This window comes from Maudiozyma barnettii (genome assembly GCF_903064755.1).
Source record: "Maudiozyma barnettii strain CLIB 1767 genome assembly, contig: KABA2_01, whole genome shotgun sequence".
Classification (NCBI taxonomy): Eukaryota; Fungi; Ascomycota; class Saccharomycetes; order Saccharomycetales; family Saccharomycetaceae; genus Maudiozyma; species Maudiozyma barnettii.
In genome coordinates, this window is record NW_024545238.1 from 1,684,162 (window position 1) to 1,697,979 (window position 13,818).

Consider the following 13,818-nt stretch of genomic DNA (forward strand, 5'->3'; position numbering starts at 1 on the left):
AGGCTAAGCGTGCTTTGTCCAGTCAAATGTCTACCCGTATTGAAATCGATTCTTTCGTCGATGGTATTGATCTTAGTGAAACCCTAACCAGAGCCAAGTTCGAAGAATTAAACTTGGACTTATTCAAGAAGACTTTGAAGCCCGTCGAAAAGGTCCTTGCCGATTCTGGTCTAGAAAAGAAGGATATCGACGATATTGTCCTTGTCGGTGGTTCTACTAGAATTCCAAAGGTTCAACAATTACTAGAATCATACTTCAATGGTAAGAAGGCCTCCAAGGGTATTAACCCAGATGAAGCTGTTGCTTACGGTGCTGCTGTCCAAGCCGGTGTTCTATCCGGTGAAGAAGGTGTCGAAGACATTGTTTTGTTGGATGTTAACGCTTTAACTCTTGGTATTGAAACTTCTGGTGGTGTCATGACTTCTTTGATTAAGAGAAACACTGCTATTCCAACTAAGAAGTCTCAAATCTTCTCCACTGCCGTTGACAACCAACCAACTGTCATGATTAAGGTTTACGAAGGTGAAAGAGCCATGTCCAAGGACAATAACTTACTAGGTAAGTTTGAATTGACCGGTATTCCACCTGCCCCAAGAGGTATTCCACAAATTGAAGTTACTTTCGCTCTAGATGCTAATGGTATACTAAAGGTTTCCGCCACTGATAAGGGTACTGGTAAGTCTGAATCTATCACTATTACTAATGACAAGGGTAGATTATCACAAGAGGAAATTGAAAGAATGGTCGAAGAAGCCGAACATTACGCTTCTGAGGATGCTGCTGTCAAGGCTAAGATCGAATCCAGAAACAAGCTTGAAAACTACGCACATTCTTTGAAGAACCAGGTGAATGGTGAACTAGGTGTTAAACTAGAAGAAGAAGACAAGGAAACTTTACTAGATGCTGCCAACGATACCCTAGAATGGTTAGATGATAACTTTGACAATGCCATTGCTGAGGACTTTGACGAAAAGTTCGACGCTTTGTCCAAGGTTGCTTACCCAATTACTTCTAAGCTATATGGTGCTGGTGCCGAAGGTGCTGATGGTCCCTTTGCAGAAGATTATGAAGATGATGAAGATGATGATGGTGATTTCTTTGAGCACGATGAATTGTAAGCACGTTTAAATGTACTTTACTGATTGTCCAACATATAAAGACATAAAACCTCTCATCATTTTATAAATTTTCTTAAATATATGTAATAAAAAAAATAAAAATATTAATATTGATGGTTATGAATATAGAAAATTTAATTAAACTATAAACAAACTTGTCCAGTTTGAAGATGGTGGTTTTTACACAACTTCTCTCCATCTGTTGTTGTTATATGGATATATATTTGTTTAGTTTTATATGTTTTCCCTAAATTCAAAGTTCGTGGTAATTCGTTATGGAATGCAAGTATATGAATTACTTAACAAACATAAATAATAATTCATATTCAGAGTCGATGTCAAATTCGGAAAATAAAATTAGATCCTCATTCCTCAGCTCAATATATCTTGCTCTCGGTATAAGGATGCCATTTAGGGTAGTTCCATTCGAAGAGTTTAAATCCATTATGTAAGGTAATAGCTTTTTGTTTTTCTCCCTGAATTGAATGACGGAATGTTCCTTAGAACAACCAGGGTCAGGTATGCCAATGTCTGACAAAATTACCTCTGTGGTATCAGAGTCGGAATCATTTTCATTATTTTCATTAGATATATTTCTTTTCTCTTTGGGAAGTTGTCTCCCTATAATGTAATAACTCTTTAAATCAAGATTAAATTCTCGTAAGGGTTCTTTAATACCTTTTTTATATAATATTGCCTTAATAATTGGTCTCTCAGATATCGTGAGTTTTATTTTATCCCAAAATTCATCTGGTGATACAGAATCCGGTGGCGCTACATACTTCAATGGCTCACCATTACTATTGTTTGATTCAGCTTCTAATATACCTGATGGCTCGAAGGATGGATGTATCTTGCATTCAGCCTTAGATCTCTTTATTTGATCATAACGACTATTTTGGGATCTTGAGTACCTTTTCATTCTACTTGGCAAAAATCTCTTCTTATCTTGCAAAAAGTGTTAAGTATAGGTAAGTATATTATAATAATATTGGGAATACTAGTGTATAAAATTGACTAAACTCTAGTCCAGTGAATAGAAAACTGTTTTATGCTTACTTCTTTACCTTATAGTAAGATAGTATTAAAAGCTCTTCAAATAGTGACTGAAATTTTCGGATCAACTTTAATAAAGGTATACAAATGCGCCCTACTTTAGGGTTTGCACACAGGGTATTCAAAGTTAATTATATAACTAATTAAATTGTCTTATGACAAAGATGACCGGTAATAATGATTTGTACCAATTTTTCGTGGCAGAGTATATTCTAAAACAGTTTTATTAATGAATTTAATTGGTGTTGAAATTTTTAAATTATATATTTCGTTGGAATACCAAAATTTCAACAGATTTTAGTTACCCAAAAACAATAATAAATTGTGAAGAAAAATAGTCTTATTAGAAAGGGAGTAAAACATAATCATTTAAGCCCATCTACAAATTTATATATCACAACAAATAACAATTACACTGTATTGTAACTCAATTAATTAGTACAACTAATCCCTTCAAAGAAAATCACTTTTCACGAGTATTATTTCATCTCATCATATAAAATTAAATAAATTGGAAGTCTTTCGGTATAAAGCTTCTTTGATTCAGAAGTATATTTAAATAAATAAAATAACATCCAAACAATCGAGGTCGAGTAATTCGGAAATTTAATATTGATAAAAAGTATTGGAAGTGAAAAGCTGGAGAGTTACTTAATAATATTGACTAATTTTTGCATTTTTCATAATTATTCAATAACGTACAAACAAAGATGTCATCAGCATTTGAAGCAGAGCTAATATTATCAAGGCCTTACCTAACTCGTAAACAGATATCCAGAGCCCAGAAGAATACCATTTCGGATCTACGATCATATTCACAGAAAAAGTTAGTAATTATCAAATATTTGAGCGATATGTGTGTACAACTGAAACTTCCAAGAAAGACGCTTGAAACCGCCATTTATTATTATGAAAGATATCATTTATTTAATGCATTCGAAACTGAACTGATATACCTCTTAGCAACAAGTTGTCTTGTACTAAGTTGTAAACAAACAGAGACATTGAAAAAAGTTAATGAAATATGTCAAGTGTCATATAAAGTGAGGAAAATATTAAAAGCTAATCAAGATATGATGGAAACATTTAAAAAAAGAATATGGCAAACAGAATTACGAATATTAGAATCCTGTTCCTTCGATTATAGGGTTAATAATTTCTTACATATAGACGAATATATCATTAAAATTGGGAAAAGTTTACAACTAGAACCTAATGTATGTTATTTAGCTTGGTTGATTGCATATGACGTCCTCAAATCAGATATTTTATTAATTGTTCCACAGCATTGTATTGCTATTGCAATACTTAAAATCTCAGTTGAACTATTCAATTTACAAAATGATAATAGTGCCAATGAAAACAACAACACAAAATGGTCTAAAGTAGATTATTCATTCTTTGAAACTAACGAAAGTTCAGTTAATGAAGCTTACTTTGAAATTTCAAATTTTTATATCAATACGTTTGACATATGTGACTTACAAGCAAATATTCCACCGAACTATCCTCATATTGGAATTGAATCATTTATAGAATTGAAACAGAATACTGGCCGTCAAAGAGGGTTAGGTGAACTCGAAAATGAGGATATCAATAGAGACCCATTTTTAAACAATATTAGAAGTACGGCTGTTAGGGAAAGAAGACATGTATTATCCTCCAAGTTGGTCATTGATGAATATAACGCTATCAATGACACGCAGCATAAATAGCATATATATATATATATATATATAGACATTATTATCTTCCTTCACTAAAAGGATAATATAAAATGCAAGTCATTAAATAGCTTATATTCACTTTTTATATGCTTCCAAATAGTAATTAGCACATTTTAGAGAGAGTATGGTTGAAGTCATATTATTTTGACAATAAATACAAATATCTATTTTTCCTTTGTGGATCTAAATCGATTAATTTATTGAGGTATTCTTTTGTGTGATCTGTTTCTACAGCATGGCCAGTAGATTTCAATGCACCTTCGATTACAATCAACATCTTCAGACACCAATTGTTTTCTTTACCAGAAAATTCCAAATCATCGTTATTAATTAAGATAATATTTTCTTTCATCTCTCCTAACATCTTCATGTACTCTTCATTAGTCAAAACCAAACGAACAATGTCGTTTTCAATAAACCAGTTTGTATAAAACCAAACAGATTGATCATCGGCATCTGTGTATATGGCATTTGTTATGTAAGATATTTCATCCAATACCATTTTTTTCATTTCTTTTTTGTTTAGTTCGTGCTCTTTAAACAAGTTGGTTATTAGTTGAACCCTTTGATGCCATGCTGAATAATTTGAGATATTTTTATTGATAACCGTTGTAACATATCCCAATTCTTCTTTATCCATCAATTGGTTTTTTAAGGTCTCTAAGTTTTTAACTATCAACCTTCTATAATGCCAACCATGGTAGTTCCTGGCATCCATCGATAACAGTTTATCGACTATGGATAATTCACGGATCCATATTTTAGTAGATGCCTGAGAATAATTGTTTAATACCCATATTCTATGATTCCAAATCCAGTAAACTTTTGGAAATCTCTTTAATTTCTCCATTGTGAATTGTAATTCATTCTCCCAAAACTCAGGAGGAGCAGTATCCTGTAGTTGTAATATAATATCACGTCTATAATTCCAAACGGTATTGAACTCGGGGTTTAGTTCTAGGACTTTGCTGGTTAATTGTAACGATTCTGAGGTAAATATCTTGTTATCACGAATAGTTAACGTTTCATCTACGAGTTTATTGTATGTTTTTATCTTCAATTGATCTTGCAAACGCTTTTGTTTTAGAATTTCTCTCGAGTATTGTTTCCTTTTTATCCCATGCTATTCAAATTAAAAGTGTTAGTAAAGATAATATAGGTTGGAAATAATAGATTCAAATCATAACAGATTTATTAGTCATACCATTTTTATTGTAAATTATTTATCCAGAGCAGTCGACTTTATTCTAATTAAGCAATAGTTTAAGCTCAATTATTTCTTATTCTTCAAATAAAACGGTTGTTAGGTTGTTTTGATTTCTTCCATGAAACATTTTTGGTATCAAAGTATTCCATTGTTTATCGCAATTACGTATTAGACAAAAAAACATAAAACAAAATAAAATAAACTAATTCATTATTTAAAAAATTAAAAAGGTCGAATCGTTGAGATCTAATCAACAATAAAAGATAAATTAACTATTAACATACTGATTGATATCAAATTCCTTCCTTCTTTTTATTTTCATACAGCATGTCGTCAGGTAAAAGTATATCATTAAAAGGATCAACTCGAACAATTACAGAGTTTTTCGAATATAGTATCAATTCGATTCTTTATCAAAGAGGAATATATGCTGCTGATGATTTTACTACAGTAAAGAAGTATGATTTGACATTATTGAAGACCCATGATGAAGAACTGAAGGCATATATTCGGAAAATATTAATACAAGTCCACAAATGGATCCTTGGTGGTAAATGTACCAAGCTCGTACTATGTGTAATAGATAAAGATACTGGTGATGTTGTTGAACGTTGGGCATTCGATATTCTTCGACTAGATAGTGGGAATACTGTTGAAAATGATAACAATGAACAAATGATAGAGATAGATCCCGAAACAACCCAGAAGCAGATAAGATCATTAATAAGGCAAATTACTGCAAGTGTAACATTTTTACCTGAATTAGTAAATGAAGGAAAATATACATTCAATGTACTTGCTTATACTGATGCATATGCAAAAGTTCCATTAGATTGGGGAGATTCTGGTAGTAAAGAGATTGAAGATGGAGAACAAGTGCAATTCAAATCATTTGAAACCAACGATTATAAAGTAGGCGCACAAGTCAGTTATAGACAGGACCAATAACGAAATTATCTAATATGTTTTACTTAACAGAAGATTGAGACGATCATAATCATGAAAAATGCTGTTTTATTACATTTGATTTATATATGATATATTAATGGTATATATTTGAACGTAACAAAAAAAAGGGTATAATTTATGAATCATTGATTGTATGCAGATGTGGATAATACCGTTCAAGGCATTATTTCGAGGTAAAATTATGATAAATTATCTATTCCTTATTATTTAAAATTTCATCCCATTCCATTAATTGAAATATTAATCCCATGTTGGGGCTAATGTCTTTTGCTATTAATTTTAATTTATTGTAGGCTTCATTCAAATGAAGTTTATCGTAACGCATAATATAAGCAACAATAAGAGATGCTGATCTTGAAACCCCACATTGACAATGTACAAGAACCCTCATGCCACTGTTGCTAGCCTCGTGAATAACATTAGTTATGTGATTAAGCTCTCTAGCTATTTTTGAGTCATGAGACCATTTTATATGACGGTATTCTATTGATTGTTTAATATCATTTGGAATCCTAGTCTCCAAACTTTCAACTTCTTCAGCGACATTTATAACTACGTCAAATTTAAGTATATCATTTAATGTAGGTTCCGAATAGAGAAATATATTGGGTGAAATAACTTGTATTGGCCCATTTTGATATACACTATGATGGTATATCGGTAATTCTTCTTGTAAAGGACTAGGTATATCAATACCATTATTGCAATTGTTATCATCCTCACTAGATATATCATTGAAAGGCATGCCTGGTAGAAACCAAGCTGTTTTATTATCGTCACTGTTCGTAATATTCGTTGAATAGAGGTTATTATTACTTGTGATAGAAACAGGTGTTTTAATAGTAGTAGCTGTAAGTGTCTTTGATCTGGATCTAGTATTAGTCGAAAGATTATGTGTCTTTATGGATAAAGATAATGAATGGTTTCTGACCAAAGGTGGTCTCTTTGCTAATTTTGGAATGGCTGAGTGGGAGACTAAATGATCTTTGAATGTATAAGGAGATATATCATTATTATTAGTATTAATTGTGGATATTGTGGCCATATATCTATTCAAGGATAATTTTGAATTGGAGGTATTATATATAGGGAGTGAATATATCGAAGATATATCAGTTTTTCTTGAAACGATGGATGATGAAGATGACGAAGATGATTTTGTTTTAGGGCCAATATTATATATTGTTCTATTATCCAGTTGAGGTTTATAAATATTTTTTAAATCTAATTTCATAGAATTCATTTCATTATCATTATATGTAAAATCCTCGTTATTGTTCGTTAGTGATACGGACCCACCGGAAAGGGGATTTAATTGTAAGTTGTTATTGTTGTCTTCAGTTGTGTAATAATTTGATTTATCCTGTGGGTTATATATTGGATTACACGACATTTTAATATCGTGAGTGGTAGGAAACATTATACGAAATATACCAGAAAACCTCAGTTGATATTTATGTAGCTGTTTTCAAAAACAAAAATATAGTAATAATGATGGTATGAGTCAAAATTTAATAAATCTAATTCTGTGAGTTTTGGGTTTTATGTAATTAAACGGACGTCAATGTGTTGATATATATATTTGTGGATGTGTGTGTGTGTGTGTGAATATCGAACCAAATGGACGGAAACGTATACTTCTCCTTTACCTTGTTAGTACCTTCCACAACTCTCCTTAAGTATATATATATCTATATATATATATTTCTATAACTGAATTGAGTTGTGTTATTCTAAAATAAAGAAAATGATTTACTATTATCTTTTGCTTGGCTTTATTAATCTGTCACCAATTTCAAATCCCAAATACGGTGTTTAACTTTACTCTTACCAAATTGAGAAAAAATCATTTAAAGAGAAAGGAAGAGAGAAACCACCGAATTTGATTTTCTCTCAAATTTTTTCATTCAATTTCTTTACCTCTTTTGGACAATGGGGTTTCAGAGAGTATAATCCCGCAGAGACCGCCATGGGAGGGAGAGGCTCGATGGGGAGAGAAGAAAGAAAAAGCTAAATATAGCCCAGAAGGGGAGACCATACCACTCGCAGACAAAGAGAAAGAAACTGCCGTACAATAATTGCTGGATTTAGTTGTCTTTTCTTATTTGGTTTACATAATCAAAATAGTAGTAATACGCCAACTGGGAGGAAGAGGTACCAATAGCTAAAGATATAGACGTGATGTGATGTGGATAGATTCGACTGGGCAAGGTAAGGAGGTTGATGCGAAGCATTTGTTAATTTATTATGTACGATTTAATAAAGTGTTTGGCCTTGATTGATTATCTTTGTAATCTTATATAGGAATATAGAATGTGGTTTAGAGAAAGAGAGAGAATATTAGATAAACATAAAAACATTAAAATGTTAACATTTTTTTGTCTTTGTCTCCCTTTGGAACGTTAGCTGTCCTTTGAACTGCAATCGATCTATCATTATTGAAAAATGGAATTTTATAACGCAAATTCCCACGTATGATAAGATCATAATTATATTTTATAATCTCTTCCCATTTTTCGGACCCATCTGGATCCTCTTGTTGGTTGGAACTTCTAGTGTTATCCCTACCCGATTTATCCTCGTTTTTGGCGGGATTCTTTATCTTTAAACTCGTCATTGATACATCATATTTCCTATTGAAAAATCCACCACTGAATTTTAATTCAGGATCTAATTTACTAACAGTACCAAGGAAAATAGTCTCCGTAGAGTCCTCATTACGATCTTTAAATGGGTCAGATTCATTACCATCTCCTCCGTTGTCATCATCATCATTAGGAATATGGTCACTCTTCGCAAAAATATCAAGATCTGAATCAAATATTGAAATTGAAAAAAAACCAGGGTTAAATGCAGATGCGGTAATATCAAATAATAATTCATCAGTAGTAGAAATAACATTATCTACAAGAACGACATTAAAATCTTGTAATTCTTTATTTGTAGCAATAATGAAACCAAATATAAATCCAATAGTCACTAAAACAGTCATTACAAAGGAGAAATAAAATGCAGATTTCAGTTTGGACCATGTAGATTTCTTTCCGTAGAAATCGTGTGGAGAATAGCCATTATTACTTCTAGAGTATTTTCTTCTTGTCGTCATAGCGGGTGCAAGTTGATCTGGTCCGCCACGCAATGCAGTATATTCATTAGTATGTCCCATTTGTTGTTGAGTTGGCGACATTGTATAATCATAAAACGTTCCTTGCACTGGGGGTTGTTTGCTAAACGAATAAGATGGGTGTCGATTCCCAGTAAAATGCATTTGTGAGGGTAAGAAATTATGTCTTGCGAAAAAGCTTCTGTTGCCTCCTTCGTCCTCACCAACATCATCATCTTCGTCGTCCTCATAATCAGAGATTTCAGGACGAGCTTCAAGGTTGGCACGATGATTATAATAAAACATGGATTGTAGATCATCATTTTCAGTTGTATTACGGATATGATTACTGTTGTCGTTATTACTTCGGGTGGAGTAATCCTTTGAATAATTTCCTAGCTCATTGGGGATGCCTCCATTACTATTGTTAGCATGGGAGTTCCTGTAACTACTGTACTCGGCTTCATCTTCTTCTCTGATTGGTAGTGCTTCCTTATATATATAGTCGCCCTTGTTATTGTTTATGCTACCATAATTTTGATATCCATTATGATTCTCGTTATCACCATGGCGTTCATTATAATATGGACCATTGTTACTATTATTTCCGTTATTATTTTTGTTGTTGTTGTTGTTGTTGTTGTCGCACTGTTGATATCCATTTATACTATTTCTCATTACTCTCTTTCCATCATTAGAATTCATATAGTTGTTTATCTTTACACTATTTTGATTATTCAGACCATTTAATGAATGATTATGCATACTTCCGGAGATGCTATTGTGATTATTCACCATTGGAATATTTGTATTGTTATTATTACTAATATTATTGCCGTTTCCGTTTCCAATACTTCCCATATTATCAGATTGATCAATAAAATCCTCAAGATTCACATTATCAGGAACACCAGAATAAATTCTTAAAGGAGTTTCGTTTGTATCAAATATCTTTGATACAGTTGTCCTTAATCCTTTCTTATTTTCAGAATTCATTCCTGAGCTACTGTTGATGCTATTGTTATGTTGTAATGAACTTGGTGCCATTTGTCTCAAAGATGTAGTGATACTATTTGGGATTGCTCGTTGCCCTATTCCATTAGAAGTGGTATTTTGTGGTGGTAACTGTTGCGGTGGAAAATACGAAGCACTTTGTTGACTTATACTAGATTTAGTTAACGAAGCAATACTTGATCTCTTGTTTGGTGATTTCGGATGATCTAGAATATATGGTCTCATAGGACGCATATCCTGTGGATGGCTTCTGTTTGTTTTATTAAATGATCGTACTATTGATAATTCTTCTCCTGGTGTATGTGTACTATTGGATTGATTATTGACATTGGGACTACCGTTCATTTTAGTAGGTGTGGTTCCTGAATAATTCGGATTTAGATTTGTTACAGGAGAACCTATGATCTTATCGGAATTGTTTATGGTGTTTGGGTTAGAACCTACTGTAGTGGATATTGGAGGAAGATGTGATACAGATGGATGTGAATAGCCATTCAAATGTGAATGTGGATTTTGGTGATAATTAGTTGGAATGTGACTGCCAGTAGCACTAATATTATTTGGTCCGGCAGTTGATAAAGGAATTCCACTTGTACTGATATGCCTTGGGTTCTTCAGCCTTGCCATTAATTTTTTATTACTATTCAGGAGTGGAGCACTCATCTTTGGAATAACACCATGTTGTGGTTCTGAAACATCTCCAGTCATAGAATGTATATCGGCACTTCCATTAACAGAAGGATGTTGCGTATTGTTAGCTGTTGTACTTGCCTGTGGAACGTGATTACTTGAACTAGGATATATTCTATTCTTTGTAGAATTTGCAGCAGATTCATATACGAATGTTTCTTCTGAATCACTAACTTCATTTTCACCAACTGCAGACGCTAACCTTGCAGCGAAAAAATCTGTCTTTGTTGGTTTCTGACTAGAATCATCGAGTTGAGAATGTAGATCATCAGTAGAGAGTGCATTATGATGAGTCAGATTGTCTGTACTTTTGTTTATCATAGGATGAACACCACGATTTAATTTGTTTTCATTAATTTTATGTATATCACTAGGAGTAGGTTTTTTGGTAAATATATTATCTGTGTCAGTATTGGTTGTTAATGGGCCATTGATAACATTAGAATTGATGTTATTGTTATTATTGTCCCTCGATGTTTCAGATGTAAGTTTATTACCCTTCGTTATCTTAATATCGTTAGCTATGCTTATATCATCACTATTATTATGGGTAGCAGTTGTCATAACATTGTTAATGTTGTTGTTGTTGTTGTTATTATTATTATTCGTGCTGTTATTATTTGACATTACTAAAGGATTGGTTTTCTTTTCTGTCATTAATACATCTCTTGAATTCATTGAATGCATTGGTGGTCTCTCAAAGTTTTTTGTAGTTCTCTTACTATCCAAAGGTAATTCTTTAATCATATTATTACTAGCCACAGGTAAAGGTGCGTTTCCAATTGTGACGGTATTATTTGGAGTATTTGAATTTATTATTTTCTTGATTGAAGTTGCAGATTGTAATCTATTTGAACCATTTACTAAAGAAAGTGGTTGTGGAGAATTAGAGGTAGAAGTAGTGCTTGTTGTTGTTGTTGTTGTATTTGTAGTAATCTCGTTATCATTAGATAATGGTGAATTCCCTGTTTCGTTTATGATGGTGCCAATAAGATTATTATCTGTAGCAACATTAGTAATGGACGAATTGTTATTATCGGTGTTATTTATAATTAAATTTGAATCAATTAAAAGTGAACTTTTTTTATTTTTCAAAGGTAATGATGATTGATTTTGATTGTGTGATGATAAAGGATTATTGTCAATCAAATTCAAGCTTATATTTGAATTTGTATTTAAATCCTTCGGTATCATTTTACTATCCGGTAACATTGTAACGTGATTTAAAGGTGGTTCTTTAATAATACTGCCATCTACGGACAACCCATCGATATTATCAGTTGTTCGATCACCAATAGGTAACAGAGTATGTGTATACGGATGTAATATTTCATCCTTTTCTTCTGTCAATGGTTGTTGTTGATGATGAGGCATATTTTTATTATTATCCTTTTTCAATACATTTGATGATGATGATTCTATTGGAATGATCGAAACATTATTATTTAATAGCGTGCTCACTACTGGTGCTTCAACAGTTTCTGTCTCCACTATAAAATGCTGTTCGTCATCATTATTATTATTTTCAGTGTCATTATTACTATTATTATCTTCAATATTAGTATTGTTATCGTCAGTGTTATTCTTTGTAGATAACGATTGTGGAGGCATCAGTCAATGATAGATATATATTACCTCTTTTAGATATGTGACATATACTTCTAATGTATGTATGTATGTGTGTATATATACTATCATATATATAAAGATGTGACTTTAAGTAATTTTTATTTACAAATACAAGCAAGTGTCAAAAAAAAAGCTCACTCTTTGTTATTATTATTATTATTATTTTTCACTATTGATAGTATCCATTACTATTAAAATCATTATTACTACAGGTAAATATTTTCTACTACTGGTAATCACCGAAATCCCTTTCCACACACACTCCCTCCCAGTATGCACCACGTATGTAAAATAGTTTGCGGGTGAAGAAACGAACATTTTTTCAACAATTTTGGTTTGTATCATTTTATGGGTAGCCCTATTGTCCAACCCTGTGTCAATCATTCGGGACGACACAAAGCCCTAGCTTAGGGTACGGCATTAGCGGTACGGCAACTCAACGAACAAATCATTCCACACAATTTTCATTTTTGTTCCGTTGAAACTCGCTTTGCGTTGCGGGAGAGGAGCGAGCAGCGAGAGAGAAAAGGGTACCCCTAAGATGTTCGCGTGCGCAGGATACGCTCAACAAGGGGACGGGACGGGTGTCGGACACAAGAAAACGATGGGGGATGCTCGCTTTGGACCAATCATATCGCGAGTTGCAGAATCACTCAATAAGGGAAATTATTTGTACGTACGTTGTAATGATCGTGCGTGTATTAAATTCATTCATTCACTCTAATAAAGGATTATACTGCTTTCTGTCTATTGATTATATTACAATTGTATTCGTAAAGTTAAGTGAACTCCCACTTTGTTGAGTGGCATGGCATGGCATGGCATGAAGAACAACTCACACCCAATAATACACTATGCAGACTACGTTCGCTACTATAATAACAATACATACAGTAATAGAAAGAAACGTGCTCTAAGAAATATATGTTAGAGAAGCGTGTTTTTATTATAATTATTCACACAGTTAACTCTTTCACTATGTAAAGTCTTCTTAATGCTTATATATATGTATATCTATGTATATACATGTACATGGAGTTGGTGATGTTGATGATGATAGTAATAATAAAAGACAGTAGTACATCCTACAACAGGGAGGTGTTTTGTCTTTACAAGTAAACATCAAAATTGGGCAGTGTGTCTATAAAAAAATATTTATTTACTTAAAGTAGACGTGTAATATTACGTGCATCGAGAAAATTATATGGGTTGGTGGCGTGCATGTGCTAATATTTATTCTGATTATTATTACTATTATAACGGATATTAATTGATATCCATATTACATATATATATATATATATA

General features: G+C 32.5%; 6 protein-coding genes across 6 annotated transcripts; 2 read left to right on the forward strand and 4 right to left on the reverse strand.

Annotated features, from left to right (window-relative positions):
* Nucleotides 1-1,413: 1,413 nt before the first annotated feature.
* PML1 (Pml1p) lies at nucleotides 1,414-2,040 on the reverse strand (the record flags this gene model as incomplete). The annotated part of the gene is made up of 1 exon (XM_041548638.1): nucleotides 1,414-2,040. The coding sequence occupies one exon, from the start codon at nucleotides 2,038-2,040 to the stop codon at nucleotides 1,414-1,416; it is 627 nt and encodes a 208-aa protein (XP_041404572.1).
* Nucleotides 2,041-2,884: 844 nt separating this feature from the next.
* CTK2 (Ctk2p) lies at nucleotides 2,885-3,889 on the forward strand (the record flags this gene model as incomplete). Its single annotated transcript, XM_041548639.1, has 1 exon — nucleotides 2,885-3,889. The coding sequence occupies one exon, from the start codon at nucleotides 2,885-2,887 to the stop codon at nucleotides 3,887-3,889; it is 1,005 nt and encodes a 334-aa protein (XP_041404573.1).
* A 151-nt stretch (nucleotides 3,890-4,040) lies between these two features.
* BET4 (Rab geranylgeranyltransferase BET4) lies at nucleotides 4,041-5,108 on the reverse strand (the record flags this gene model as incomplete). The annotated part of the gene is made up of 2 exons (XM_041548640.1): nucleotides 4,041-5,024; nucleotides 5,106-5,108. The coding sequence occupies 2 exons, from the start codon at nucleotides 5,106-5,108 to the stop codon at nucleotides 4,041-4,043; spliced, it is 987 nt and encodes a 328-aa protein (XP_041404574.1).
* A 327-nt stretch (nucleotides 5,109-5,435) lies between these two features.
* Nucleotides 5,436-6,056, forward strand: MAD2 (spindle checkpoint protein MAD2; the record flags this gene model as incomplete). Its single annotated transcript, XM_041548641.1, has 1 exon — nucleotides 5,436-6,056. The coding sequence occupies one exon, from the start codon at nucleotides 5,436-5,438 to the stop codon at nucleotides 6,054-6,056; it is 621 nt and encodes a 206-aa protein (XP_041404575.1).
* A 214-nt stretch (nucleotides 6,057-6,270) lies between these two features.
* On the reverse strand, nucleotides 6,271-7,497 carry MSG5 (tyrosine/serine/threonine protein phosphatase MSG5; the record flags this gene model as incomplete). The annotated part of the gene is made up of 1 exon (XM_041548642.1): nucleotides 6,271-7,497. The coding sequence occupies one exon, from the start codon at nucleotides 7,495-7,497 to the stop codon at nucleotides 6,271-6,273; it is 1,227 nt and encodes a 408-aa protein (XP_041404576.1).
* A 939-nt stretch (nucleotides 7,498-8,436) lies between these two features.
* On the reverse strand, nucleotides 8,437-12,495 carry VAC7 (Vac7p; the record flags this gene model as incomplete). The annotated part of the gene is made up of 1 exon (XM_041548643.1): nucleotides 8,437-12,495. One exon carries the CDS (start codon nucleotides 12,493-12,495, stop codon nucleotides 8,437-8,439), a length of 4,059 nt encoding a protein of 1,352 aa, XP_041404577.1.
* Between the last annotated feature and the right edge of the window lie 1,323 nt (nucleotides 12,496-13,818).